We start from the raw sequence: 27751 nt of genomic DNA, 5'->3' as shown, positions 1-27751 counted from the left end.
AAAAATTTTTAAAAGTATTTAAAAATTTTCCCAATGAAGACTTTCAGTAGATTTTGAACCCATTTGCTAAAAATACAAAAATGCAATTAGTTTTCAAGATCAATTGATATCAAGAAATTTGCTGGCTTATGTTCAACAAAAACCTTTGCATATCATTGGTGGAAGGGACTGAAAGATGAGGACTGTGATTTAGTAAGTGTGGTCAACAATATGCTTCTTGCTTTGAGGCCGTGTGTATCCTTGTGAACTATCTCCTTTAGCTATTACAGCCTTTTAGAACACGGCATCCAAATAAACTGTACTTATGAGACCTTTGAATTGCTGTGTCACAAAATGTTAAACCAAGATTTTCATGTATAATGAAGCATATTCAATCATATTGTGCCTTTCTTGGTAACCCCAGTACTTAGCATGGTGCCTGGCATAGTGAGTATTTTAAAAATGCTTGTTGACTGACATTCCTTTGACTAAGATATCATTAATATGAATAACTTTATCGAGAACAAAAAAGGGTTTTAGATCATTAATAATGAAATATTGAAAATATTTTATTTACTCATTTAAAAATTTTCTATTTTGTGTATGTTATATAATACACATAATTATTAGTTCAGTAGTACATATATGTAATTATAAATAAGTAAATATACATATATTAGAATTACGTGCTTAAATTCTTGACATGTGCTACGTGATCAGAAAAGTTTGGCAAGATGGTCTTGGAGTCAGGGAGCCCTGGGTTCAAGTCCCACTTCTTATACATACAAGATGACCCCTCAGCAAGTCACAACCTCTCAGCATCCCCAGACAGCTCACTAATACTTGAGTTGCAGAACAATCTTGATCTGCATGTGTAGAGGGAGTTTCCTTATCAAGAATTCCCCCTAAAAATGAAATCACAGGTCTGCTCTAAAAATATATATTTTGTATCTATTTATATACATATGTCTTCCCAGATAGGGAATGTAAGCTTCTTGAGGGCCAAGACTTGTGTGCTTTGTCTTTGTATCCCCACCACTTTGCCCCGTACCTGGTATATATTATAATAAATGCTTGTTTATTGACTCATTCAACAAATGTGTAACAAGTCCCTTTTATAAGCAGGGAAACACTGACAGAAGACCTGGGTTCAAATCTTGACAAGTCATTTTTCCTTCTCTAGGGCTCAGGGGAGAATTATCTTTGCCCTGTCTACCTCCCAAGGTGGTTGTGAAGAAAGTGTTTTGTAAACCATTGAGTTCTGACTTACCAGTAAATATGAGATGAACAAGACAGTCCCTGCCCTCAAGGAACTTACAGTCTAATAGAAGAAGACAATGTGCATTGAAAGATGATCCTTCAGGACAATCTTTGTTGCTTCAGTAGACTTTATCTAGCAGCATGTGAGCAAGGGGTTGGGTAGTGAGGGCTGGTAAAGACAGGTACTTAACTGTTGGTTAGCTGCTATGCACCTTGCTGACAATTAGTCTATAGGAACCTCATCTAGCTGCTTAGAATTTGTGCACTTTTTTTGGCCTGTCCTCCACTGGCTCTACAACAGGGCAGAGGGAACCATGTAACTTTCATGGGTACATATCTGGACACAGAAGACAATGGTTTGTAGGAAGTGGTGCAAATCCAAGAATTTTTCCCCCCAGTGAACTTAAGAACTGGAAAGGAGATCAACTCCAATTTTTTCATCATACAGAGGACAGAAATAGTAGAGAGAGGAAGTTACTTCCCCAAGGTCACACAGTAACAGATAGAATCAGAAAGCACCCAAATCTTGATTCCCAGTCCAGACCTTTTCCCACTGTATGATGATGCCCCCTTGATCATTTCTCTTTTATCTGATTCAGTCTTGTGCTACTAAGTATATCAGGGGGCAGGGAGGGAGAGACTCCAACAGATTACCCAACTTACCAATGAGACGGGTAGGTTGACAGAGTCACCCTCCCAGCACCAGTAAGTTTGGGAAGAGAACTTTGACCCCTGAATGCACGTCTAACATATCGCCCAATGAGAGTCCCAAACTCTGTTCTACAGCTCACACATGGGCCAAGACAATTGCTTTGTCCCTTCTACTTCTCCAAATCAAAAGGGTATCCTTATTTCTACCAAATGACACGGTTCTCTTGCCAGGGCTGCAGCTACTGGGGCTGGCTTCTTGGGGGAGTTGATCCTATTGCCTAGTGGAAAAATTGACTTCACCCAGACAGAGCATGAACTGGGTGGGTGGGTGGGTATCCTCTATCCATTTATCTTACAGAGCAATGAGGACACTGAAGGACAAGAGAATTCCACCTTTCTGTTCTAGGTCCTCTAGATCTTTGTGGTGGGAAGAGAGATGAGATCCAGATTAAATGTGTTTTCTGTAGTGGCCCCGGACCACTGCTATAAAAACTCCAGGAGAATTGGGGTTATTTCTGGGTTTCTTAAGGGAGTGGCTCCAAAATTAAACTACTTCCCTCTGCATGTCACCTTCCAGATCCTCCCACTGTGCAAATCGATGCTCTGTCCTTGGTCCTTATCTTGCCCTGCGATCGTTGCCAGGATGTGGGGATAGGGTAGAGTTAGAAATGTAGGGTTTTGGGGTTAGAGAAAAAGACCTCTGTGCCAGGAAACTATGATTTCAGGGATTAGCTTTTTATTAGGCCTTTGTACCGCTCCCCCTCACCCCCCGCAAGGGTTGTTGTTCAGTCATGTCCAACTCTTCATGACCCCGTAAGACCACACTGTCCATGGGATTTTCTTGGCAAAAGATACTGGAGTGGTTTGCCATTTCCTTCTCCAGTGGATTAAGGCAAACAGGTTAAGTGACTTGCCCAGAGTTACAAGTTAGTAAGTATATGAGACTGGATTTGAACTCAGATCTTCCTGATTCCAGGCCCAGGCTCCACTGAGCCACCCAGCTGCCTCCTGCTAACCTTGCAGGGGAGGGGTGGGGGGGGCCACAAAAAAAATGAAAAACACCAAACCCTACATAAAACCTTTAAGGTTTGGTATTTAGCAGCAAATATATGTGCCTGCTGGCCCATGCCAGACTTCTAGCCTGCCCTACTGTTAGACCATAAGCTCCTCAAGAGCTTCTAGCACTCTCTGACAGTTTTTTGCTCATCTTTGCATTCTCCACGATGGCTAGCACAATGCCTGGCACACAGTGGGCACTTGACAAATATCCTGTAAATCTGAATTCCCCTCTGCCCTATCAGGAAAAAATAGTTCAATATAGGGGCTTGTGCCTGAAGCATCTCTGCCTTATACCACAGGGGATAGGTGGGATTTTAGCACAGAGAAGCAGGGAGATCCAGAGTAGGTCCACATTCACTTGATAATGAGAGAGGGGGTGCCAATGAGGGTACTGACTCATCCCTGCTGGGCAGAATCAGGGCCATGGCACTCCAGCCCTGCCTGCATGCAGCAGAACAGAGAATAAGTTCAGGTCATGCAAAGAAAATCAATTCTTAAAGGTCCCTGAGAAAGCTTCTTTTTGGAAACTCAATCCAGTCAAATCAACAAACAAAATTCCAACCAGTCTGCTCTTGCCAAGTGGAGAAAAAAAAAAAGAAGGGTCAGGGTAAGGGAAATAAAACTTACCCCACACTTATTTTCTGTGCTTCATCAATTCACCTCATTAGTTCAAAGAGTTTTAGAGCCAGCTGCTCCAAGAAACAATGTCCTTGTGTATAATTCAAACATACTGTTTTTCTTGGTCTCAGCTAGAACAAATCTGGTTCCCTCTACCCAGTGCTGCTCACAATCTCCCCTAGTTCTCTCAGAGATAGACCTTGTTGCTCCTCCCCAAGAGGTGGGAGAGGCAGAGAGTTGGGAAAAGATACAAGCAATTTCCTCTTTCTGGTCCCCTCAAGGGGAGAGAGCCAGGGGTTCGAGGAGCCTTCGGATCACAGGGTAAGAGAGCTCAAGAAGGTAGTGCTTCATTGGGCCCTGAGTGGGGAGACCAAGGAGACATAATAAAGGGAGGGCTAGCACAGGAGGGCCTAGAGTCAGGGACGATTGGTGGTCTATGCACCCTTGAGCTCCTTGGCTCAGACGCTGGTGACATATGTCACATACATGACTGTTGAGTGTGGCTGAGTCACTGGCTCCTCTGTGTATCTCTGGTTGAGGTCCTTTTCCGAAGCAGGTTCTTCATGGACTCTGTCCATCATTTGTTTCTCCTTATTCTTCTTCTGGAGGATGAAGAAGCTGAGGCCCAAGAACAAGGCAGACGAGATGAGGAAGAAGCTGGCCAGGTAGAAAATATAGTTGAAGTTGCCAGTAGTGTCTAAAATTAGACCTACATGAGAGAGGGAAGCCAGGTTGAGTGAGGGGATGCAGGGAGCTTAGGAGCTATTTCTGAGCCTCATCTTCCCTGATAGATTGCTAAGTCCTGAAAAATCACATAACTGATGTAGCATTTTCCTGTTGACAAAGTGAGATGAGATTCTCTGGGAAGTGGCCAAGGCAAGTAATATTATCACCATTTCATTGTTGAGGAAATAAAGGTCATATAACTAGTTAAGTGGCCAGACCCAGGCTTGGATCCAGGCCTTTGGGTGCCAAATCCCATACTTTTCTCATTATATCATCTACTTAAGTCAGACTGTGTGGTATATGCAATTTCCCTTCCCTGGGCACCTACGCATAGGCTATAATATTTAGATCTGAAAGGGGCCTTAGATACCATCTAGTTTAGCTATCTTGATTTTATAGATGAGGAAACCTGAGGCCTAGAGAGATTAAGTGACTTGCCTGGGATTACAGAGATAGTAACAGAACCAAATCCACTGTTCTTTCCATGATATCACACTTACCTTCATCCCTTCTTTTTTCCTCCCACGGTAAGTTCCCTTTCCCAGATACTACCCCCAGCATCCTTCCCCCAACTGGTAACCTGCTTATCCTCACCAATTAGCGGAGGAGATACGAGGACGGTGAAACTCTCAAGGATGGTGAAGAGGCCCAGGGCACTGGAGAATCTGTTCATGGGCACTATATCCATGAGCACCTGGAACAGCAAAGCCCCGACGCCACTCATGGAGATGCTGAACACCACGCAATAGAAAACCAGCACAGAGAAGCTGGCTGAGATGACACAGATGAAGTTGCTCAGCCCATTTAACAAGGCTGCCAGGGCGAAAAGGTACACACGGTGACCAGCAAACATTGACCAGCCAGACATCACCCCAATCACAGGCCTGAGGAATATGTTGCTGAAGCCAATTATGGAGATAAGCAAAGCAGCCTTGTGTTCTTCTATGTTGTGGTTCAAGGCAAAGGGCACCAGGAAGATTTGGGGGACCATAAAGCCCATCAGCAACCATACTACACTCAGGGTGTAGATGCGGTAGCCCTGGTTCTGGAGGAAGATGTCAAAGGCCAGATGTCTCTGCAGAGCCCGACCACAAGTCAACAGACAACCCGGTTCAGGGACCTTGTTGGGTGGGGGGTAGGCTGTCTCAGCCTTAGGAGCCACAGGCCTCATGACAGACCCACAGACGCAGCAATGAAGGAGGACCCCACCAAAGATCAAGAAGGTGCCTCTCCACCCGAAGTCCTCCAGGAGGTAGCGGGAAAGCAGGGGCCACAGTGAGATGCCAAGGGAGACACCAGATGAGGCCAATGCATTGGCCAGTGCCCGGTGGTGGGAGAAGTAGTGTCCCAACACTGTGATGCCTGCCTGAAAGCTGAAGGACATGCCCAGGCCTGCAGCGAAAGGAAGAGATGCCATCTCAGTGATCCTTCTAGATGGGTCTCCTAAAGCTATGATGGGAGTTGAGGCCCATTCCCCACACCCAACAGTTCCTTAAGGTAGCAATTTTGCCCTTTTCCCCACCCACTTATCTAGCCCAGCTAGACATGGCTTGGCCTCTAGCCCATGACTGAGGCTGCCCCTAGGGCAGAAGCCAGAGTTCACTTCTGGAGCAAGCCAGAACAGCACAGCACCCCTGCCTTTGAACAGCCTGCCCATCTCTTTCTCTCCCCAGCTACGCTTCTCAGGTCTGCTGTCTTCCCTTCCACCTCCCGCTACTATTCCTTCAAGCCCCCACCCCACCAAACCCCGGACTTAGGAGATTAGGGTAAGAAAGAAAGAGGGCAGCTGATGGCTGTCACCTGTGATGAATCCGGCTGTGATGTAGAGCTGGCTAAGGGAGCGGGAGAAGGAGCCGGCCACCATGCCCGACCCAGCCAGGACTCCCCCAAGCATCACTGTCACGCGGCAACCAAAGCGCTCCACCAGTACACTGCAAATGGGCCCTGGGGGGCGGGTGGTGTGAAACCAGAAAGAGAGAGAGTGGGGCAGGTTAGGGATGGAGCCAGAGTCCTGGAGAGTAGTCCTCACTCATCCTATCCCATTCCATAAGATCAGACAGGCTCCAGGTTGAAAGGAACCTCAGTGTCTAATGGTTTCCTGAACAGAAATCCTTTCTGCAACATTCCTGAAAGGACATTTTAAGATCAAAGGGAGGTTTTCCATCCTATCCCACTCCATAGGAATATACAAGCTCCAGGTTGAAAGGAACCTCAGTGTCTAATGGTTTCCTGAACAGAAATCCTTTCTGCAACATTCCTGAACATCATCCAATCTATATATGTGCCTCTAGTGATGCTGAACATGCCACTTCCCGAGGCAGCCCATTCTACCACAAGGCACCTAAGCGGTACAGTGGATAGAGTGTGGGACACGGGGTCAGGAAGATCTGAGTTCAAATTCAGCTTCAGATACTTTCTAGTTTTGTGACCCTGGTGGAGTCAATTAACCTCTGTCTGCCTCAGTTTCCTCAACTGTAAAATGAAGATAATAACAGCACCTACTTCACAGGGCTATTTTGAGGATAAAATGAGTAAGGCTTTTTGCAAACATTAAAACACTATATAAATGCTTATTATTGTAATTGTTGCTGTTAGGAAGTTTTTCCTTTCACAAAGCCTAAAGCTGCCTCTTTGCCATTGCTTCTAGGTCTGCCCTCTGCGGCTGTCTCAGGCTATCTGATTTTCCCAGGTCTTGTGTCCTAAGTAGCTTATTAGGTTGCATGAAGTTAATGATTAAAAGCTTATGTGTAGGTAGCCTTCAGACATGGAACTCTGGAACAAGGATTGGTTAAATCGATTAAGGTATGCTTAGGGGGAAATCTTCCAACCTATTTCTATATCTGATAAGGGCATAGCACAATCTAAGACATAGATATCTGGAAATGAGTTATCACAGGCTATCTGCTACTAGGCGTCTAAGCACCTTGAACCCCACCTCACCCCACTCCCAGCCATCCTATTAACTTTAGTCCCAGTTCCTGTACTCACTATGACTCAGGGCTTTTTTAAAGGTCACCTTTCCCAGTGACCCGGCAATATGAGAAAGTATGAGTATGTGTACAGATTAGAGGTGAATAGGAATGTATATGTGAATGCCAGGGATTACGTGTCAATGTGTATGGGTGCGGGTGTGGGTGTGAACGAACATGATAATATGGATAAGTATATATGTAATCAATCATATGTGATTATAGGAGAAAAGAGCAGGTGTGGATGTGTATGTACATAGTAGCAGAGAGAGCATAAGAGAGGGAATCACAAATCTGAGATTTGAATCTGTAATTTGCTAGCTGCATGACCTTGGGGAAGTCAGTTAAATTCCCTGAGCCACCTCAATTTCCTCATCTGTTAAATGGAGAGAATAATAGTTACCTACTTCATAGGATGGTTCACAGTAAGAATTAAATGATGTAATGAAAACTGTAAAAGTAAAGAGCACTATGAATTGGTCCAACCATTCTAGAAAGCAATTTAGAATTATGTTACATTACTAAAATGTAAACCTTAGACCCAGAGATCTTGCTGCTAGACATCTACCCTGAAGGAGGTCAATGATAAAAAGAAAAGTCTCATATATTCCAAAATATATACAGCTCTATTTGTTAGGACATTTTTCCTTTCACAAAGCCTAAAGCTGCCTCTTCGCAACTGCTTCTAGTTCCATCCTTTGAGGTTACTTTTTGTAGTAGGAAAGAACTGGAAACAAAGAACATAGCCATCAGGCTGAACAAGTAGAGGAGCATGAATGTAATGTATTCTTGCGCTATCAGATATACAAATGTGATGAATACAGAGAAGCATAAGAAAACTTATATGATGAACTGATGCAGAGTGAAAGAACCAGGAAAACAATGTATACAATGACTACAACAATGTAAATGGAAAAAAAAATAAGATAAAAAGTGAATACCATGAAATTATAATGACCAGGTTTGGCCCCAAAGAAGAGCTGCAAGAATTTATTTCTTTAGAGGCTGGTGCTCTACCCACTGCCCCACCTAGCTGCCCCTTTAGACCACCATCTAGAACTTTCCCCTTTCTGGTAGTCCTTTTGTGAAGGAGTTGGGAAGGAGGAAAAAGGATACCTAATATTTGCCAAATATTAAGAGACTTCTGTTGAAGGACTGTTCCATCTTCCATAGGCTCTCAGGGACTATATGGAAGCAGTTTCAGCCTTACCCAACAATTCAACCTCTTGCTCCCCTTCTCCCTCCCTTGGGAAAAGCTGTTCTTTCACCATTGGGTACTGTACCAACAGAAATGTGGAGGGTTCTTACCAAGTATAGAGGACAATATGGGGCAGCTAGGTGGCGTGGTGGATCAAGCACGGCCCTGAAGTCAGGAGGACCTGAGTTCAAATCTGACCTCAGACCAAACACTTGACACTTACTAGTTGTGTGACCCTGAGCAAGTCACTTAACCCCAATTGCCTAGAAGTTTAAAAAAAATTACTTCTTTCTTTGCTTTGCAGATTTAGGGAATTATGGGTATGGAACACTGCCTGCAATGTCCAATTTGGTTCATGTGTTGGTTAGTTTAGTTGAACCAATTTTTTAAAATCTTTTTAAAATTTTTTATTATTAGAGATATCTTCTTGGCAGGAGGCTTAGATTGAATAAATCAGTCAGTTTGATCCCCACTAATTAGTTCAACATTCCACAGACACTTATTAAGTAGCTATTATGTTCTAAGCATGGGGGCTAGGAAGGAAAAGACAAAAATGAAACAACACTTTCCCTCCAAGTAGCTTACATCTGATTAGGGGGGAAGGGAATAAGCATCTCTTAGGGACTTATGTGCTCAGCATTGTGCTAAGGGCTGAACAGATATGTCAGTTGATCGTCACGACAATATTGTAAAGAAGATGCTATTATAATCCCCAATTTACAGATGAGGAAACTAAGGCAGACAGCGATTAAGTGACTTGTCCAGGGTCTCTCAACCAGTAAGTGTCTGAAGCAGGATTTGAACTAAGGTCTTCCTGACTCCAAGTCCAGTATTCTATCCATTGTGCCACATAAGTTAGCATAAGGAACATTAACATGTATATGAAAGTCTCTTAGTATGAAGTTAGTATACCTCAGAAGTAGGACTTGAATCTAGGGCTGGCTGACCCTCAGTCTCCTCTCCCCGCCACCATTCCTTTGTAAAAGGGCCAGAAATCTATCCCTTCTTCTCCTGCCAGGAGATTCCCTGGAGTAGGGTCTTTTACCCCCACTGCTGGAGGATGAGTTAAGGACAGGTAGTCTCTGTTCCCATCTCTTTGCCAGCTCTTGTAATCTATCTCACCACAACAAGTCTCATAAGAAAGCAAGGAAAAACATTTCCTGGTGATTGGAAGACAGCTGGGAGACCCAGCATCACATGCTGTGGGCCAAGTTAAGAGGGGAAGAAAGGGAGGGAGAGGAAACCTGAACCAGCTTCTGTTATCCTCTTCATTCTTACTATCTAGGGCCAAGCTGAGGGAGGTAGCATGTGTGCAAGGGGTATGGGTAGGTGTATGGGTGTGTGTGGTGTGTGTGTGTGTGTGTGTGTGTGTGTGTGTGTGTGTGTGTGTGTGTGTGTGTGTGTGTGAAACAGACCCGGTCCAAGGGGTTGGCAGAGGATTTCCTTCTCTGTCGGGCACTCTGAACATACTGGCTCCTTTCCTTGTTCTTCCCTGGAGACCTCCTGGAACTGGCTGAGATCAGGAATGATCTCAATGGCAACCCATTCTAGGAGGTTACTACGACAAAGGCTGAAATCAACACTCTTGCCGGGAAGCAGCTACTGAAGCAACCTCTAGGGACCACGGGGAAAAAGGACAGTCCCAGCAGAGGCTGATTCAGGGCCTGAGAGGGAGAAATGGCTTACGTTTGTAATAGCCTAAATAAATATATTGTCCTACAGAGTTGTGTTTTTTTTTAAAGGCAATTAGGGTTAAGTGACGTGCCCAGAGCCACACAGCTACCTATAGAGTTATAAGAGAGACAGTCCATCATAGTGAACAGGGAATCAGCCTCATATCCAGAAAGACCTGGGTTCAAGTCTTGCCTCTGGGATATACAAGCAAGTCACTTAACCTCTCAGAGGTCGAGGCAACTCTCTAAGGCTATAATTTGCAGAGAAGGTGTTGGCCTGCATTGGTAGAAGGAATTTCTTCACCTGGGTGTTCCCCGTACTAATGAAATCACAGGTGGAGTCCCTTTGCCCATCATCAAGTGCTTTATTTATCATTTTATTTGATCCTCAGAAGTTCTGTGAAGTAGATAAAACCAATTATAAATGACATTTATACAGTGTTTTATAGTTTGCAAGGCACTTTGTGTAGCATGTAAAGTGGCAATGCATGATGGAGGGGCACAGGCACAGATATCCCCTGTCAGGGCATGATAATTGGCTGCTGAACAGGAACCCCACCCCTAAGGGCTCCTATTCCTGCTGGCTGCCAGATGTAAGGGTGACTCTTAGGTTATAGGGTTGGTGTGTGTGGGGTGCTTTTCTCTATAAGCTGTAAGCTTATAGCCTCTTAGAGAAGCCTATATCCAGGATGGGGATATTCCTTCTTCATATCTTCTCTGCTTTGGTACAGGGCCTTGTGAGATCTCTAAAGGCAACTGGCTCTTTCCTAGGTACTAGGGCATCAGGGTATCAGTTTCCAGAGCAGTTGGGTCATAAATAGTGGCAGAGGTTGACCAGCCTCTGGTCAGAGAGGGATCTTTCCCTTGACTAGGGAAAGATTTTAGGGGATAAGAAAGAATTCACTCAAGCACTGATGGCGCTGTACACAGTGGAGGTAAAATATGAAATAGTTAATAGTTAAGACTGTTGCAAATGTCACAGTGAGGCCTCTTAAGGGACTGTAATCATTCTATGATTCTTTACTGCCTGGTATTCCTCTGTGTGGGAATAAAACTGCTTGTGTCATACCTGATTCATCTTTGTTTGTATTCTGAGTATTTTTTTTACCTCCTCCCAACCCCGACTCTCCCACTGGGAAGAACCCCTTAGATTAGGATGAAAAATAGACTTGTTCATGTGACTAATGTGGAAATATATTTTGGATGACTTCCTATTATAATAGGTATTATATTTCTTACCTTCTCAATGGGTAGTAGGAGGGAGAAAATTTGAAACTGAAAATAAATTTTCTCTTAAAAAATGAAAACAAACCAACAACAAAAAAAAGAGTTGTTCCTCTAAATTGAAGTGACCTCATCCACCTAAGGTCACAAAGCAGCTAGGTAGTATAGTGGACAGAGAGCTTTGCTTGGAGTCAGGAGGACCCACGTTCAAATCCAGCCTCAGACACTTACCAGCTATAAAAACCTGGGCAAATCACTTAAGGTTGGTCTGCCTCAGTGTCTTCAACTGTAAAATGGAGATAACAATAATACCTACCTCCCAAGGTTGTTGTGAAGATAAATGAAAAGCACTTAAACCAATGCCTGGCACACAGCTGGCACTTAATAAATGCTTATTTCTTTCCTTCCTGTCAGTGTTCCCACCCCTATGCCTCCAGCTCTCCAGAAAGTACCAGGGAGAGCTATATTTCTTGGTTCCACTATCTCACATATTCATGTACTGGTCCCTCACTTCCTTTTCCCACAGTGATGAGAATTCTCATTGTATCCAGTGCAGCCATAGTGATTGCTTCCTGGATGGCTTCTATCTCCTTCCGGAACAAGCTGCCTCTCATCCCTGAACACAGACAGTTCTGGAAACACTCTAAGGAACAAGAAGATCATAAGCTCATAGTATCCAGGTCAGAGATCTAGAGCTTGAATGGACTATAGAGACCATCTAATCTAACCTCCTTATTTTGCAGATGAGGAAACTGAGACCCAGAGAAAGTAAGTCATTTACTCAAGGTAGTAAATGGTAGATTGAAGATCTGAATCTAGGTCCTGTGACTTCCAAGTTCAATGATGTTGTAAGTAACAGGAGAGTCTTAAGAATAATTATAGCATACTGGCAAGTAACCTACAACTAAATTTGGAGACATCCACAGCCAGCCTCATTCCAGTAGAGAGCCAATTCCAGTGTTCAGGGAATCCTCCAGAGCATGAGACTCAGTAGCACTGGGCAACACCACTAGCTGCTATCCCTCAGCCTAATCACATCCCAGTCTAGAAGGGGAAAAGAATCATCTGAGTCTGTTAGGGGTGGGCAAGGGAGCCTGATAAAAAGTAAATGGAAAACCCAGTTCAAGCACTGCATTTGTAGAATAAAGACTTTTAGATCCTTGATGCTTCATATAAAAAAGTGGGAAGTAATTCTAGGACTGGCTTGAAGATTTTTTTTTATTTTGTCTCTAATTTTTTATGGAAATTTCTTCTTTTTTACTTCTTCATTTTCTAACACCACTCCCCTTTATAACAAAGGATAAAAGAGAAAAAAGCAGATCAACAACAACGAAAATCAGCCAAATCCATGATTACATGCCACGTTCCATACTCATAGTACTCCAACCTCAAAAAGAGAAAGTAGGGAGAGGTGTGTTGTAATGTCTTTGCTTGAAGATGTTTTAAAGAATTTTGTCTGTTGAGAGCAGGGAAAGGAGATAAAAGTTGAAAAAGGATTTTAGCCCAGCAATATCACCCCTAGGTCTGTATAACAAAGAGATAAAACACAAAAATGAAAAGGACCTATATGTACAAAAATATTCATAGCAGCTCTTTTTGTGGTGGCAAAGTACTGGAAATTGAGGGGATGTCCATCAACTGAAGAATGGCTGAACCAGTTGTGGTATATGATTGTGATGAAATACTATTGTGTTATAAGAAATGATGAGCAGGATGCTCTCAGAAAAACCTGGAAAGACTTGCACGAACTAATGCAAAGTGAAAGGAGAAGAACCAGGAGAATATTGAACACAGTAACAGCAATACTACATGATGATCATCTGTGAATGACTTAGCTATTCTCAGCAATATAATGATCAAAGATAATTCCAAAGGACTTATGATGAAAAATGCTATCCATCTCCAGAGAAAAAAACTATTGGAGTCTGAATGCAGATTGAAGCATACTTATTTCTTAAACTTTCTTTTTCTTTTCTTTTTTTGGTCTCTTTTCGTTTACAACATGACTTCCATGGAAATATATTTTACTTGACTGCCATGTATAGCTTATATCAAATTGCTTGCCTTCTCAATGAAGGGGGAAGGGAAGGAAGGAGGGAGAGAATTTGAAACTCAAATTTTTAAGGAACAAATATTAAAAATTGTTTTGACATGTAAGTGGGGAGGGAAATAACATATTAAAATGCTGAGAAAAAGGGTCTTTGGACTCTTTGCAGAAAGTTTAGCACCAGATGCTGAGCAGGAAGAGGAGACAACTGGACTTAGGTTCAAATCCCAGCTCTGCTTCTTACAAGCTGAATGACCTTGAACAAGTCACTTAACCTGCTTATTTATAAAAGGGTAATTAAAATACTTCATACGCAAGCTTTCTATGAAGAGCAAAGGAAATGACATATATAAATGTGCTATAAAAAGTACCATTTATTAATTTTTTTCTAGGCAATGGATTAAGTGACTTGCCCAGGGTCACACAGCTAGTAAATGTTATGTGTCTGAGGTAGGATTTGAACTCAGGTCCTCCTGACTCCAGGGTCTGTGCTCTTATCCACTGCACCACCTAGCTGCCCCTCTAAAAAGTATTATTAACTCATATGTCAAAGCAATAAGTTGGACTAGATGGTCTCTAAGGTCCCTTCTTGCTCTCACATCTTAGGATTCTATAATTCATTCCACCAACCAGCTGTGTGACCTTGGGCAAGTCATTAGACCACAGGTTCTACTTAAGTAAAATGAGGGGGTTAGATTAGATGCTTTCTTTTTTTTTTAATTTAAATTTAAATTTTTTTTTTAATTTTTAGGCAATTAGGATTAAGTGACTTGCCCAGGGTCACACAGCTAGCAAGCGTCAAGTGTTTGGTCTGAGGCTGGATTTGAACTCAGGTCCTCCCGACTTCAGGGCTGGTGCACCACCTAGCTGTCCCCTTAGATGCTTTCTATGAGCCATTTTTCAGCTCTAATACCCTGATCCTAGGAGTCAGGACTCTAATGAGCATGAAGCCCCTGACCCCACTCCTTCAGGCTCATGGTCTATATTTCCAGTCCCTCCCCTTTGTAGAGAACTCACCTCCAGCATGGAGTAATGCGATCTGGATGGAGGGAAACCAGGATGTCTCGCTGTTGCTGGCTTGGAAATCATGCTGGAGGTCAGCGTAGAAGACACCGATACAAGGAGGGAAGCCCAGTGTCATGCTCTGCACCACCAAGGTGGCCAGCAGCACTACCCAAGACCAGCTGCTTTCTATATTCTCTTGAGCCTGAGGCATTCTCTCCTGCAGGAGTCACCTAGGTTCCGGGAGGAGAAAGATGGGGTCAGGAATCAGGCCAGCGGCAGCCTGGTGGCTGGCCTTCCCTTTTGGCCACCTGGCACATTCGCAGGAAAAGCCTGAGCCCACACAACAGAAACCTGCCCCTCCTTATAGGCACGGCATCTAGTGCTACCCAGGTTCCCCTAAGGGGACACCACCCTCTGAGAGGTGGCAATTGGCCCACGCTTTGGCTCCCAATCTGCTTTGACCCATTTCCTGGAGCCAGGAAGGCAGGAGATAAGGGAGGCGCCTGTAGAGAATGAGTGGGAACAGTAATGTCTGCATGAGGATGAACGGGGCGAGGGAGCGATATCTGAAGTCAGGCCCCCGAGCCTCTGAGAAAGCTAAATTCTCTACCCATCTCTCCCCCAAAAGTTTAGAGCAGAAAAGAAAACACGGCCAACACCATCATTTAACAGAGCAATCAATTGGACAGGAAGGATCTGCTTATGGGCGCACAGGTTATAAAGAGCAGAGGGGAGATTTGAATCTAGATCTGATGCAAAGTGAAAGGAGCAGAACCAGGAGAATACTGAACACAGTAACAGCAATACTACGTGATGATCATCTGTGAATGACTTAGTTATTCTCAGCAATATAATGATCAAAGATAATTCCAAAGGACTTATGATGAAAAATGCTATCCATCTCCAGAGAAAGAACTATTGCAGTCTGAATGCAGATTGAAGCATCCCGCCTTGCCACAAGAGGGAAAGGGGCACTCACTCACTCTACCACACGCCTGATCCTAAGCCCACAGGCGCACAAGGAAGAAATGTTAAAAGCTTCCTACCCAGGCTCTCTTTATGCTAAGGCCGATTATGTTTTTACTTTCAGGTGTTTGCTGAAGCAAGCGAATTACAGTAGTAAAATTCACCTTCGTTTGCCTTGAGAATGCAAAGGAAAACCAATGAAAAAGTAATCCTATAACCGGTACTTAGCAATTTTTGAATACCTCTTGTTCCACCACTAACTAACCTTCCCCTACCACCTCCTACCTCCATAAGTTACACTCTCAGGGCAGCTAGGTGGTGCAGTGGATAGAGTACTGGCCCTGAAGTCAGGAAGACCTGAGTTCAAACCCGGCCTCAGACCAAACACTTGACACTTACTAGCTGTGTGACCCTGGGCAAGTCACTTAACCCCAACTGCCTAAAAGCAAACAAAACAAAAAAAACCCCAAACATAAGTTACTCTCTCCCAGAACCTCAGTTTCCTCCTTTGTTAGACTAAAGGACCTCTGAGCTCTTTTCTCATGTTGCTGGAATTCTAAGGTTTAGAACTGGTGCTAAATAAATGCTAGTTATTATTATTGTTATTCTTTTGAATGACTCTACATTCCACAGCCTAAAATGCGATTCGAGGTTCCATACCACTTGTTCATTCATTCATTCAACAAACTTTGATGCGGGAAGATATATTATTATAAAAATTACATTCATGATAATCTGCCACAAACATATAATTCAAAAAACATTTATTAAGTGTCTACTGTATGGAAGGCACTATTGCAGATATCCAGATGCACTCCTGTACAGGGCACAAACATATGAGGGTCAAGGCTTCTGTGGAGGGGCCCAGGTGATACTTCAGCACCAGAAGGGACCTCAGTGATTTTTTAGTTCAACCTCCTCATTGTCACAGAGGAAGGATCTAAGGCCCAGAGAAGTTACTAAGGTAACTCATTCAAGATCCCTCACCGAGTGGTACTGAGTGGCAGAGTTGGAATTTGAGCTCAGAACTTCTGAGTCCCGATTCAGCACTTATTTCACTGTATACAAGTGGGACAAGAGGGAGTAGGTACCATGTACCTTGAAGCTCTAAATATCCTGAGATCCTTAAATCTGTTACTTTCTGCCCAATGTTGTGTCAGTCAGTAAGCATCAATTAAGCCCCTACTGTGTGTCAGGCACTATGCTAAGCACTGGAGATGCCAAGATAGGCAAACTCAGACCTTGCCATCAAGGAGCTCACAATCTAATATAGGAGACAACCTGCAAACAGCTGTTTAAATGTGCTAAGTAGAGGATAAATAGGAAATAGTCCAGAGTGAAGGCACTAGAATTAAGGGGAATGATTTCCTTCCATGGTGGTGGTGGTGGTATTCAGTTGTTTCAGTCCTGTCTGACTCTTCATGACCCCATTTAGGGTTTCCTTTGCAAAGATACTGGAATGGTCTGCCATTCCCCTCTCCTTTGTTTTCAAGGCTGGCATTATTTGAGGAGGGGAATCCAACAATTATATAATGTCAAAATTGGAAGAGACCTTTGAAACCCAACCCTTTCATTTCAAGATGAAGAAACTGAGGTCCAAAGTAGGAAAGAGTTTGCTCCAGATCATACAACTAATTAGAGGCAGATCCAAGATTGGAACAAAGATGTCTTGACCACCAAGCCAAACCTCTTTCTAGGGTCTTATGCTGACTCTACTGGGGAAGCCTTGATTGCCCAGCTCAGGAGGTAACTTGGACTATGGAGAACTTAAGATGCCCATTGGGCCAATGGCATCAATATTGTGTCTCCTTATCACTTCCAGAATCAAATACAAAATGCTCTGTTTGGCATTCAAAACCCTTCATAATCTAATCCTGCCCCTACCTTTCCAGTCTTCTTACACCTTACTCGTTAACACGTATTCTTTGATCCAGGGACACCGGTCTCCTGGCTGTTCCAAGAACAAGACACTCCATCTCTCAGTTCCAGGCATTTTCTCTGCCTGTCCCCCATGTCTGGAATGTTCTCTCTCCTCCTCTCCACCTCCTCGATTCCTTGGCTTCTTCAGGTCCCAGCTAAAATGCTACCTTCTACAGGAAACCTATAGGAAGGAAAGCTAGATGGGACGGTAGATAGAGCTCTGAACCTAGAGTCAGGAAGACCTGAGTTCAGATTTTACTAGATGTATGACCTTGGGCAAGTCACTTAATCCTGTTTGCCTCAGTTTCCTCTTCTGTCAAATGAGCTGGAGAAGGAAATGGCAAACCACTCTAGTAACTTTGCCAGTAAAACTCCAAATGGCATCACGGAGAATTGGACACAACTGAACAACAAAAGGAGGGAGGCTATTACCAGGGAGCCCACTCTGCTGACTCCCTCATTTCACCATTTAGGAGCACCAAACACTTCCCTGCCACCTGCTTAAGCCATTAACACCCCTCAAAACTGACATTTAATCTTTGGGACTGAGTGTTTTCTCTGAGGGTGCTTTCTTTAAGGAGTCACAGATGTTCCTTCAGAAGGGTTGAGAGGCCTCTTACCTCAGCCCAGAGCCATGCCCCACCTGTCCCCTTTCTCCTTCTCTACCCCTATCAGAAGATCTAGCTGGAGGTGGTTAAACTGACATGGGCCCCACCTGTGGAATGGTGGCCTGAGTGTTTCATCCCCAAATTCTCCTGACTTCCAGTTTGGAGCCCCTTCTATTCCCCTCCTCTTCATCCCCCATAGCTATCTTCATCCCAAGGACCAGTGACTAGAGCAGACCCGTTGGGATCCACGCGCCTTTCACTCATTTTAGGATTTGTTTCCTCAGCAAATTTGAAAGGTCAAGGGCCATCAGCCGATCCTACTCTGTTCCTGCCCTGATTGTTAGCCAAGTTTACTCAGCCCTGTAACCTGCCTATAAACCCAATCCTACTGCTGCTATCCCAGCCCCTCTCACTTCCCTTCTCTGTCTCTTTTTCTTTCCCTTTTCCCCTTTTCTTTCTTTGTCTCTTCCTGTCATTTGTTATTATTTACCACATAAACTTGACAAACATCAGCAAATATAAACTTTTTATATAATTAAGAATAAAAAAGAAAGACCAGCTAGATGGCACAGTGGATAGAGTACAGGGCCTGCAGTCAGAAGACTTCATCTTCCTGAGTTAAAATACAGCCTTGAACACTTGGTAGCTGTGGGACTGTGGGCAAGTTATTTAATCCTGTTTGCCTCAGTTTTCTCATCTGTAAAAATGAGCCGAAGAAGGAAACGGCAAACCCCCAGCATGTTTACCCCAAATGGGATTATGAAGTTAGACAACTGAAATAACTAAACAGCATGACATAACTGAAGTGGCTAGATGGTACATGGATGAAATGCTAGATTTAGAAGTTAGTGAGACTTGAATTCAAATCCAGCCTAAGTGGCTTACTAGTTGTGAGACCATGGACAAGTCACTTAACCTCTGTCTGCCTCAGTTTTCTCATCTGTAAAATGAGGATGATAATAATAGTCCCTTCCTCCCAGGGTTGTTGTGAGGATGAAATGAAATGATATTTATAAAGTGCTTGACAAACTTTAAAGCACCATATGAATGATAGCTATCATTATGCACAGCTGGTTTTTTAAAAGTATATATTAAATTTATTGTAGTAGTTCCAACACTATCCTGCTTAATGTGTCCCCTTCTGAACTTCTACCTCTTCTTATACACACACATAGTGTTAGTTGCACTATCATTTCTCCCTCTCTCCCCTTTCCAAAAAAAAAAATACCTTTTATTACAGATGAGTAAAGCAAAACAGACCCATACGCTGTCCATATCTAAAAAAGTTTATCTCTTTCTGTACCTCTAGTCAATCATCTTAATTATTATAAGAGTTGAAAACGAAATTCATCATCAGGCCCCTGGAAAGGTGTCTGGTGCCTGCATTAATCATAGCTCTCAAGTCTTTTGCAGTGGTTTTCTTTTACAATATTATACTTATTGTATAAATTGTTCTACTGGTTTGCTTACCTCACTCTGCATCAATTCATATAAATCTTTCCAGGATTCTCTGAATCTGTCCTCTCTGTTCTTTCTTACACCACATTACTATTCCATCACATTCCTATGCTTACTTTTGTTCAACCATTCACCAGCTGATGGGTACCCATTTTGTTTGCAAAAACCAAAAGCACTGCTATAAATATTTCTGTGTATATAGTTCCTTTCCTTCTTTCCTTGATCCCTTTACCTAAAGTAAAAGTATAGTCCAGACAGCTCTTGCTTTATGTAAGTGAACCATTCCACAGACTACCACTTAAGCAATTTGGTGGGGGGAGGGGAGGAACAGGGAGGCAAGGAGGACATATGGGGTCTGGGGGACAGAGAAGATAAAACAAGATGGGAGAGGAAGAACATGTGGGGGGGTGGGGCAGACACATAGACAGGAGAGGATGGGTGACAGGCTGGGCAGAGCTGTAGGAAGACAAACAGATGGGGCCCAGACCCTCAGGGCTCATGGGGGGAGTGGGGCAAAGGTCTCTTTGGGTGATGGAGGTCTCCAGCCAAGCTCCTGATCTGATACCAGCAGCAGTGGCAACCTCTCAGCACTTGCCTATGTACTACTTTCACTTGGAGGGCTTTTTTAAAAGGTTTTTTTTTTTGGTGGGGGTAGGTGGGACAGAACACAGTAGTGCGTAATGAAATAAATTTTTTTTAATGAGGACTTCTCAGAATTCTTTAATGAAGTCAAATATGCATAATGTAAATTTACATAAAGTAAGAACAGCCTGTAATGATATCTTTGGGTCAAAAGGTATGTAGTTTAGTGACTTTCTGGATATAGTTCCAAATCACTTTCCAAAATGGCTGGAACAATTCATAGCTCCACCAACTATGCATCAGTTTGTCATCCCACAACTCCTTCAACCGTTATCATTATCCCTTTTTGTTATATTTCCCATAAAATGGGTCTGAAGTAGAACCTCAGAGTTGTTTCAATTTATATTTCTCTTATTAGCGATTTGGAGCATTTTTATTTGGTTGATAGCTTGCCATTCCTTTAAAAACTTGTTCATGTTCTTTGACTATTTATATGTTGAATTAGCTATTATATATCTACATCAGACTTTGCTGCAAAGATTTTTCCCAATTAACTACTTTCCTTCTAATTCTAACTGTATTGATTCCATTAAAACATAACTACCAAATGTATAACATCTGGGAATCCAGTTAACAAGACAAATAGGAATTATATAAATACGGATACAAAAAGCCCTCTACAAAAGCAAAGACAGGACTAAATAATTGAACAGCAATTAATTGCTTATGGTTAAATCATACCAATAAAATTCAAATGACAATTTATAGATTCAGTACCACTCATTCTACCAAAGGTTACTTATAGAACTAGAAACATAATAACAAAATTAACAACAAGTCAAGAATCTTAAGAGAAATAATGGGGAAAAAATGGGAAGGAAGGAAACATAACAGTACCAGATCTCAAACTACACCATAAAGCAGTAATCATCAAATCTATCTGGTACTGGCTACAAAATAGAAAAGCTGGTCAGTAGAACGAACTGAGTACACAAAACTCAAAAAGCAATTGAACATAACAGTATAATGTTTGGTAAATCTAAGGATTCTAACTACTGGGTTAAGGACTCACCATTTGACAAAAACTGCACGCAAACTGGAAAGCAGTCTAGTAGATACTAGGTTTATTTGAAACATCTCACACAATGTACTACAACAAGCTCCAAATGGATATGTGACTTAGATAGAAAAGATCAATGGGGCAGCTAGGTGGCTTGGAGGATAGAGCACTGGACCTGAGTTCAAATCCAGTCTTGCACACAAAACACTTACTAGCTGTGTGACCCTGGACAAGTCACTTAACCCCATTGCCTAACCAAAAAAAAAACCCATAGAAACAAATTAGAGGGGCTGAAGTCTGTTGCTTTTGACTGTTCTCTCTTCAGCTTTGCCCTCCCTTCAAACCCCCTTCACTATTCTCACTTTCTCTCCTTCCTTGTTGAGTTTAATATATTTCTCATCCAAATTCTGTGTATACATGTAAGTATTCAACCATCATTTGTCTGATTGAGATATAATTGAAGTTCACAAGATTCTTGCTCCTCTCATACTCCCCTTCCTTCATGTTTCAATCTTCTTTTTTTTAAGCACTCCAATTAAGAAAAGTAGTCAGTTCCTTCCCCTTCTTCCTTACTTGTTTGTCTATACTCCTTTTTCTTTTCTCTCTTAAAGTCAACAAAACAGAACAGAACAAAAATACACTTGGTTCTCGTGTCTGTATGTTACTTAATTCCTTCTGTGACCTTTAAAGACAGTAGAATTCTGAAGGGACATTCCCCTCTTTTCCCATTAGAATATGATCACTTCATCATTATTTAACTCCTTCCAAATTGCTCAAATGTATTTGCCTTGCTAAGTTTATCTTCATCATTCCCCAATTGATAAATGGTCAGAGAATATGAACAGGCAGTTTTCAGATGGAGAAATTAAAGCTACCTATAGTCACATGAAAACATGCTCTAAATCACTATTGATTAAAGAAACGAAAATTAAAACAACACTGAGGTACCACCTCACACCTAATAGATTGGCTAACATGATAGAAAAGGAAATGATAAATGTTGGAGAAGATGTGGGAAAACTGGAACACTAATGCATTGTTGGTGGAGTTGTGAAACAATTCAACCATTTTGGAGAACAATTTGGAACTATGCCCAAAGGGCTATAAAAATGTGCATACCCTTTGATCCAGCGATAGCACTTCTAGGGCCATATGCCAAAGAGATCATACAAAAGGAACCCACACGTACAAAAATATTCATAGCAGCTCTTTTTGTGGTGGCAAAGAATTGGAAATTGAGGGGATGTCCATCAACTGGGGAATGGCTGAGCAAGATATATGTATGTAACGGAATACTATTATTCTATAAGAAGTGATGAGCAGGAGGATTTCAGAAAAACCTGGAAAGACTTACATGAACTGATGCTGAGTGAAGTGAGCAGAACCAGGAGAACATTGTACACAGTAACAGTCGCGTTGTGAGATGACTAATATTGATAGATTTAGCTCTTCTCAGCAATACAAAGATCTAAGACCTCTTCAAAGGCCTCATGATGGAAAATGCTACATTCAGACTAAGAACTACAGACTCTAAATGCAGATGGAAGCGTACTATTTTCACTTTCTTTTTTGTTTTTTTCTTTCTTATGGTTTTTCCCTTTTGTTTGATTCTTCTTTTACAACTTGACTAATGTGGAAATAAGTTTAACATGATCATACACATATAACCTATATCAGATTGCTTGCTGTCTTGGGGGGGGGGGGAAGAGAGGGAAGAGGGAGGGAAAAAAATTTGGAACTCAAAATCTTACAAAAATAAAAATGAATGTTGAAAACCATCTTTAGGAAGTGAAAAATAAAATACTATTTACAAAAAACAACCTGAGTTTATCTCAGCTCTTATGTTTGCATTTCAAAGTTTCTGTGCAGCTATTATCTTTTCAACAAGAAAGTTTAAAAGTCTTCTGTTAAGTCATTTTTTCCTTCCCACCTGTATAGGACTTTACTCAGTTTTGCAGACTGTTATTCTTGTTTTTATTTTTAAGCCTTTAGCTTTTTCAGATATCAGATTTTCTCTCCCAAAACTGTAGTTGTGGCATAGTCTTCTGTCATCATGACTGGCTACTTGGTACTTAAACTCTTTCTGGCTGCCTGTTGCCTGTAGCATTCTTTGACTTGGAGGTTCTAGACTTTTTTAAAAATTTTTTAAGCAATTGGGGTTAAGTGACTTGCCCAGGGTCACACAGCTAGTAAGTGTCAAGTGTTTGGTCTGAGACCGGATTTGAACTCAGGTCTTCTGACTTCAGGGCCAGTGTTCTATTCACTGTGCCACCTAGCTGCCCCTGAGGCTCTAGACTTTTGTTATGATATTTGAGTTATTTTCCATTTCAGATTTCTTTCAGGCAGTGATCAATTCATTCAATCTATTTTCACTTTGAGCAGAACCAAGAGAACTTTGTATACAATAACAGCCATGTTGTGCGATGACTAATACTGATAAACTTAACCCTTCTCAGCATTACAAGGATCTCAGACATCTCCAGAGGCCACATGATGGAAAATGCTATCCACATCCAAAGAAAGAACTATGGAAGTTGAATTGCTATCATTTTTTTTTCTCTTCTGTTGAGTTTTGCTTCCTCTTTCTGCTGGCTCCTCCTATTGGTTTTAATTTTTACTTACAACTTCACTAATGTGAAATTATATTTAATAGAAATGTAAATGTATAGCCTATATCAGATTGTGCACCATCTTGGGGAGGGTAGTGGGGAGGAAGGGGGAGAAAAGTTTTAAACTCAAAAGCATATGGAAGTGATTGTTGATAAATCAAAATAAATTAATAAAATTTTTGAAAATCCTAACATTTGGGAAAAAATCTATTTTCACTTTGCCTTTTGGTTCTAATAAATTGGGGTAATTTTCTTGAAATATAACCACCAGATATTTTTGTTTGGTCATGATTTTCAGGGAAACTAATGCTTCTTAAACTATTATGTTTTCTGAGTCAATTGTTTTTGATAGCAGATGCCTACATTTTCTTTTATTTTTTCAATCTTTTGACTTTTAAAATATTTCTTTTCTTACGATATCACTGAATTCTGATTACACCATCTATTTTTTCAGCAACCAATTTTCAATTAATTAATTTTTAAATCAATTTTTTATTTTAAAATTAAAATTTAATTAAATAAATTAAAATTTAATAAATTAAATTTAAAAATTTAATTAATTTAAATTAATTTTTTCAATGATCAGTTAATGAAGGAGTCTATTTTCAAGGAGTCTACTACTTGGGTATGGTTTTCCATCTTTTATTCTAAATTGTATTCTACTTTTTAAAAATCTCACTTCATTTCTCCCTTTATTTTAGTCATTGTAGCATCTACTATAGTATTTGTTATGGAGTTACTCTATCTAGGTTTACCTCTTGGGCATCTCTTGATCTATAGTACATCTTAATTGTGTTTGGTGGATTTTTAAAAATCTACTCATAAATAATAAATTCTATTGCTACTCCAGAAGGTGGAGTAGAATAATATAATAATGAATACTATCACTACTCCAGAAGGTGTTTTGAAACAAAGGCTGGGGGTGGGGTGGAGAGAGAGAGAGGGTAGGGCCTTGGACACCCAACTGATATTCAGGGCTGGGTAGGGGTAAGGCAGGAAGTGTAATGGGATGGAGCAGTAGAAGAGGATACACTGAACCTTGTTCTTTTGACTGCTGGCTCCTGGGTCTGTGGGTCAAGAGTCTGGAAGGAAAGGAAACCACTCAGCCCAGACTTCCCTTGGCTCTTAGGGGCTGGGAGGTTCTGGCCTTTCTAGGTTTCTTAAGGGTTTGGGGTCAGGAGTGAAGGAGTGTCCAGTTCACTTTTGCTCCACCTTTGGTTCCCACTTCAAGCCCCTGGTGCTCAGGAGTCTCCTAAACCTATTCCAGACCACATTCAGGATAGGCCACATCTCAGCTTCAAGTTCTCTGGGGCAGGAACCCAGAAACTTCCAGCATATCTTTCATCCTGGTCTTTGTCAAGTACCTTGACTGCCCTCAACCCGCTGCTTCTCCCCTCTCTTCACCTCCTTTTCTTATTGTCCTAACATGTTTCTCCCTTTCCTCCCTTTCTTTCTGGATTTGGAGACAAAGGACCTGAGTTTGAACCCCAGTTCTGGCTCTTACAAGCTGTGTGACCTTGGGAAAAATCACTTCCCTTCTTTGCCTCTGTTTCTTCATCAGTAAAGTGAGGTTAAACTAAATGACTTTTCAGGTTCCTTCCAGCTTCAAACCTAATGGCTTTTGCATCTAAGCTTTTTCAGAAACCCTTTCTCAAAAAAAAAAAAAAGAAACCCCTTCTCTAAATTCCTTTTAAGAATCCCACACAGGGATAGGGACTACTTTGCTCACCAGGACTTAATAGCCAGCCTCCCTTCTACAAATCAGTTCCCCACATATTTCAGGAATTTCGAGTTGGTGTGAGGGATCACCCACAGTATTGCCCATCACATCAATACTGACCATGACTACTAAAATCATACTAATCCATATGCAAAAATTTCCTAGTTACTTAGGCTGAGAACTCTTCATCAATATATGCTGCTCTACCCATTGGCAGAGGTGATGCCTGAGAAAACAGGTCCATCTGGTTGTCTGGGACTATCCCAAGGACAAATTGATGGCATACTTACCTAAGCAGGACCAAATGTCTACAGCATTATAATTACAGGGAAGGAAGAAACGGGTGATTCAGTTTCCCTATTTGCATTATCTATATCTTCCAGGGAAGCTGACTTTCTGTTCATCATGGAAAAGTAGGCATAGTGAACAGAGCCTTCCTGGCCCATGTTTTCCAGAAAAGACTGACAGCAGTCTGGCCCTCCTGGTCTTACCTTGGGGGTTCTAAAGCCAATTACTGCTCTACATATAGAGCTAAGCCTGTCAGGGCCAAGGGAGGTGCTTCCTAGTCTTATCTCTCTGGGTGAGAGTTCCAGATTCTTTACCCTCTTTGACAAATCTGTGCTTGGGTCTGCACAGGATATCTTCAGGAAAACATAATTCTTACTCTTCTAAAATCTTTGTATTCTATCCTCCTGACTTTCTCTCATTGACACCTCCTTATCTAAAACCAGGGCAATGCTAGACTGTTCCTTGACCTTTCTATGGGTTTCAAGTAAATGTCACTCTAAACCTACAGAAAACATAGGGACAAAATGAGATCCATGCTTCTCATGCAAAGACCCGAAGGTAAAAGTCAGATTCCAAAGTGAACAATTGGGGTTTCATGTCTCATACTGTGGGGTCCCCCGCTCTTTTGCTACCCAATGTCCAGGCTGTGTCCTCCTTTCTAGAAAACAATCCGGGGGGGCTGTCATCCCCTGGAGGCTGCTAAAGGACAAAAGGCTCTTCAACCATTTGCTCTCCCAAGCCCAGATTAGGCATCAAGTAGGTTCTAAAGGTTGGATCCCAAGATAGTGTCAAGTTAGTTCTTGTCTATCCCAAAGATCCCAGGGATTAGAGCTGGTACTTCCCAGGCTGCTGAGGCTGGCAACAAATTATGAGGCACACCTGGAATGGGATCTCCTGCTTCCTGGACTCCTCCAAGGGAGAGAGAAACCAACCTGAGATTTTTGGAATCTATTGTTGCCAAGGGAACCCAGATAAGTCGCTGACCTCTCTCTCTTCTCCCCTTCCCAGCACATAAATGTGACCTGATGTACCTAGTATGGGGTGCATAAGGGCAGAGAATGCATCCAGAAAGCGGAGAATAGGCAAGATCAGGCAATGTGCCTGGCAGATAGGAGGCAACTAATAAATGGTTTTGTGATTGACTGATCAGACAAGAGACATTTGGACAGAGGTGAACCCTGCAGATGTAGGGGTCTCCATCTCCTCAAGGATATGGGAAGCAGATTTGCAGGAGAGAGACTAAGAAAAAAGTACTGGTGCGCTCCAGTCTCTGCCTTGTGACCCCTCTCAGTCAGTTATCTTCGTTTTCACCTTACCTGCCTCTGGTCTGGGGAACTCCACATACCCTGAGATTTAAAGGCAACATCAGGATTTGCAGGAAGGGGCAAAGGAGCATGCTTTGGGAATCACTGATGTAGACTGTCCGAGGCCACTGGGTTCCCAGGAGACAATTTCTCCCCCTACCCCATTCCAGCTCTCACAGGTGTGTCTCCCAAACTAAACCCTGCTTGAGAAGAGACAGGACCTTATCTAAGAGCCAGGAAAACATGGGTAGTGTCCCCCAAGCTAGCATTGCTCTCTGGCTTCTTAAACAATCATAATCGTGCCTTTTAGAATTAAAAATAGCAACCAACAAAACAATGAGAAACAGTCCACAAGGGCAGTATGGATTAGGCAAGACTGGCTAGGGGGTGAGTTTGCTAACAAGCCCCAGTGTCATCAAAAGGGTAGAGGATCCCATGCCCGGCCTCCATCCCTCCTAACCTTTATCTTCCACCCTGAGCTTAGCGCGGCTTTTTAAGGAAATCTTCCCCGGGATCTCGGGCTCCGGGGGTAGAGTGGGGGTTACCTTGGGAAAGTGCGGGGATCCCCCAGCCATGGGGCGGGGTGTGGAGTGGGAAGCAGCAGAAGGTGTTAACCCTTTGGGGATGGGGTGGGGGCGTCGGCGGGGGTAAGGTCCCTGCCTCCCCATTCGGCTCACCAGTTCACACAGGGCCCCCATACAGAGTGACTCCAGAGCTAGTGTTTCCTCTCTCTCCGTCTTGCAAAGCAGAGAAACCGTTTCCTGCAGCAGGTCTCCAGTCTCCTGTCTCCCCCCCAGTCCTCAACCCCCGCTCCCCACCTCTCGCTT

At 42.5% G+C, this 27751-nt stretch overlaps 1 protein-coding gene across 1 annotated transcript; it reads right to left on the bottom strand.

The window, feature by feature from the left end:
• Positions 1 to 530: 530 nt before the first annotated feature.
• Positions 531 to 27718, bottom strand: SLC16A5 (solute carrier family 16 member 5). The gene is made up of 5 exons (XM_021002620.2): positions 27602 to 27718; positions 14422 to 14639; positions 6094 to 6237; positions 4888 to 5685; positions 531 to 4276 (listed from the first exon to the last, which is right to left on the bottom strand). Exons 2-5 carry the CDS (start codon positions 14618 to 14620, stop codon positions 4026 to 4028), a joined length of 1392 nt encoding a protein of 463 aa, XP_020858279.1. The 5' UTR covers positions 14621 to 14639; positions 27602 to 27718; the 3' UTR covers positions 531 to 4025.
• Positions 27719 to 27751: the final 33 nt, after the last annotated feature.

The sequence above is a fragment of the Phascolarctos cinereus genome, unplaced genomic scaffold, assembly GCF_003287225.1.
Source record: "Phascolarctos cinereus isolate Bilbo 61053 unplaced genomic scaffold, phaCin_HiC Scaffold_5;HRSCAF=322, whole genome shotgun sequence".
Classification (NCBI taxonomy): domain Eukaryota; kingdom Metazoa; phylum Chordata; class Mammalia; order Diprotodontia; family Phascolarctidae; genus Phascolarctos; species Phascolarctos cinereus.
This window is presented reverse-complemented; position numbering and strand designations above follow the sequence as displayed.

What these genes read in the sequence shown, in the direction of transcription:
- SLC16A5 (XM_021002620.2), bottom strand. Translation starts at nt 14,620, where the DNA reads ATGCCTCAGGCTCAAGAGAATATAGAAAGCAGCTGGTCTTGGGTAGTG. An exon ending in CGCATTACTCCATGCTGGAG is followed by an intron (nt 6,238 to 14,421) that starts GTGAGTTCTCTA and finishes CCCGCCCCCCAG; the next exon opens with GGCCCATTTGCAGTGTACTG. An exon ending in CACAGCCGGATTCATCACAG is followed by an intron (nt 5,686 to 6,093) that starts GTGACAGCCATC and finishes CTTTCGCTGCAG; the next exon opens with GCCTGGGCATGTCCTTCAGC.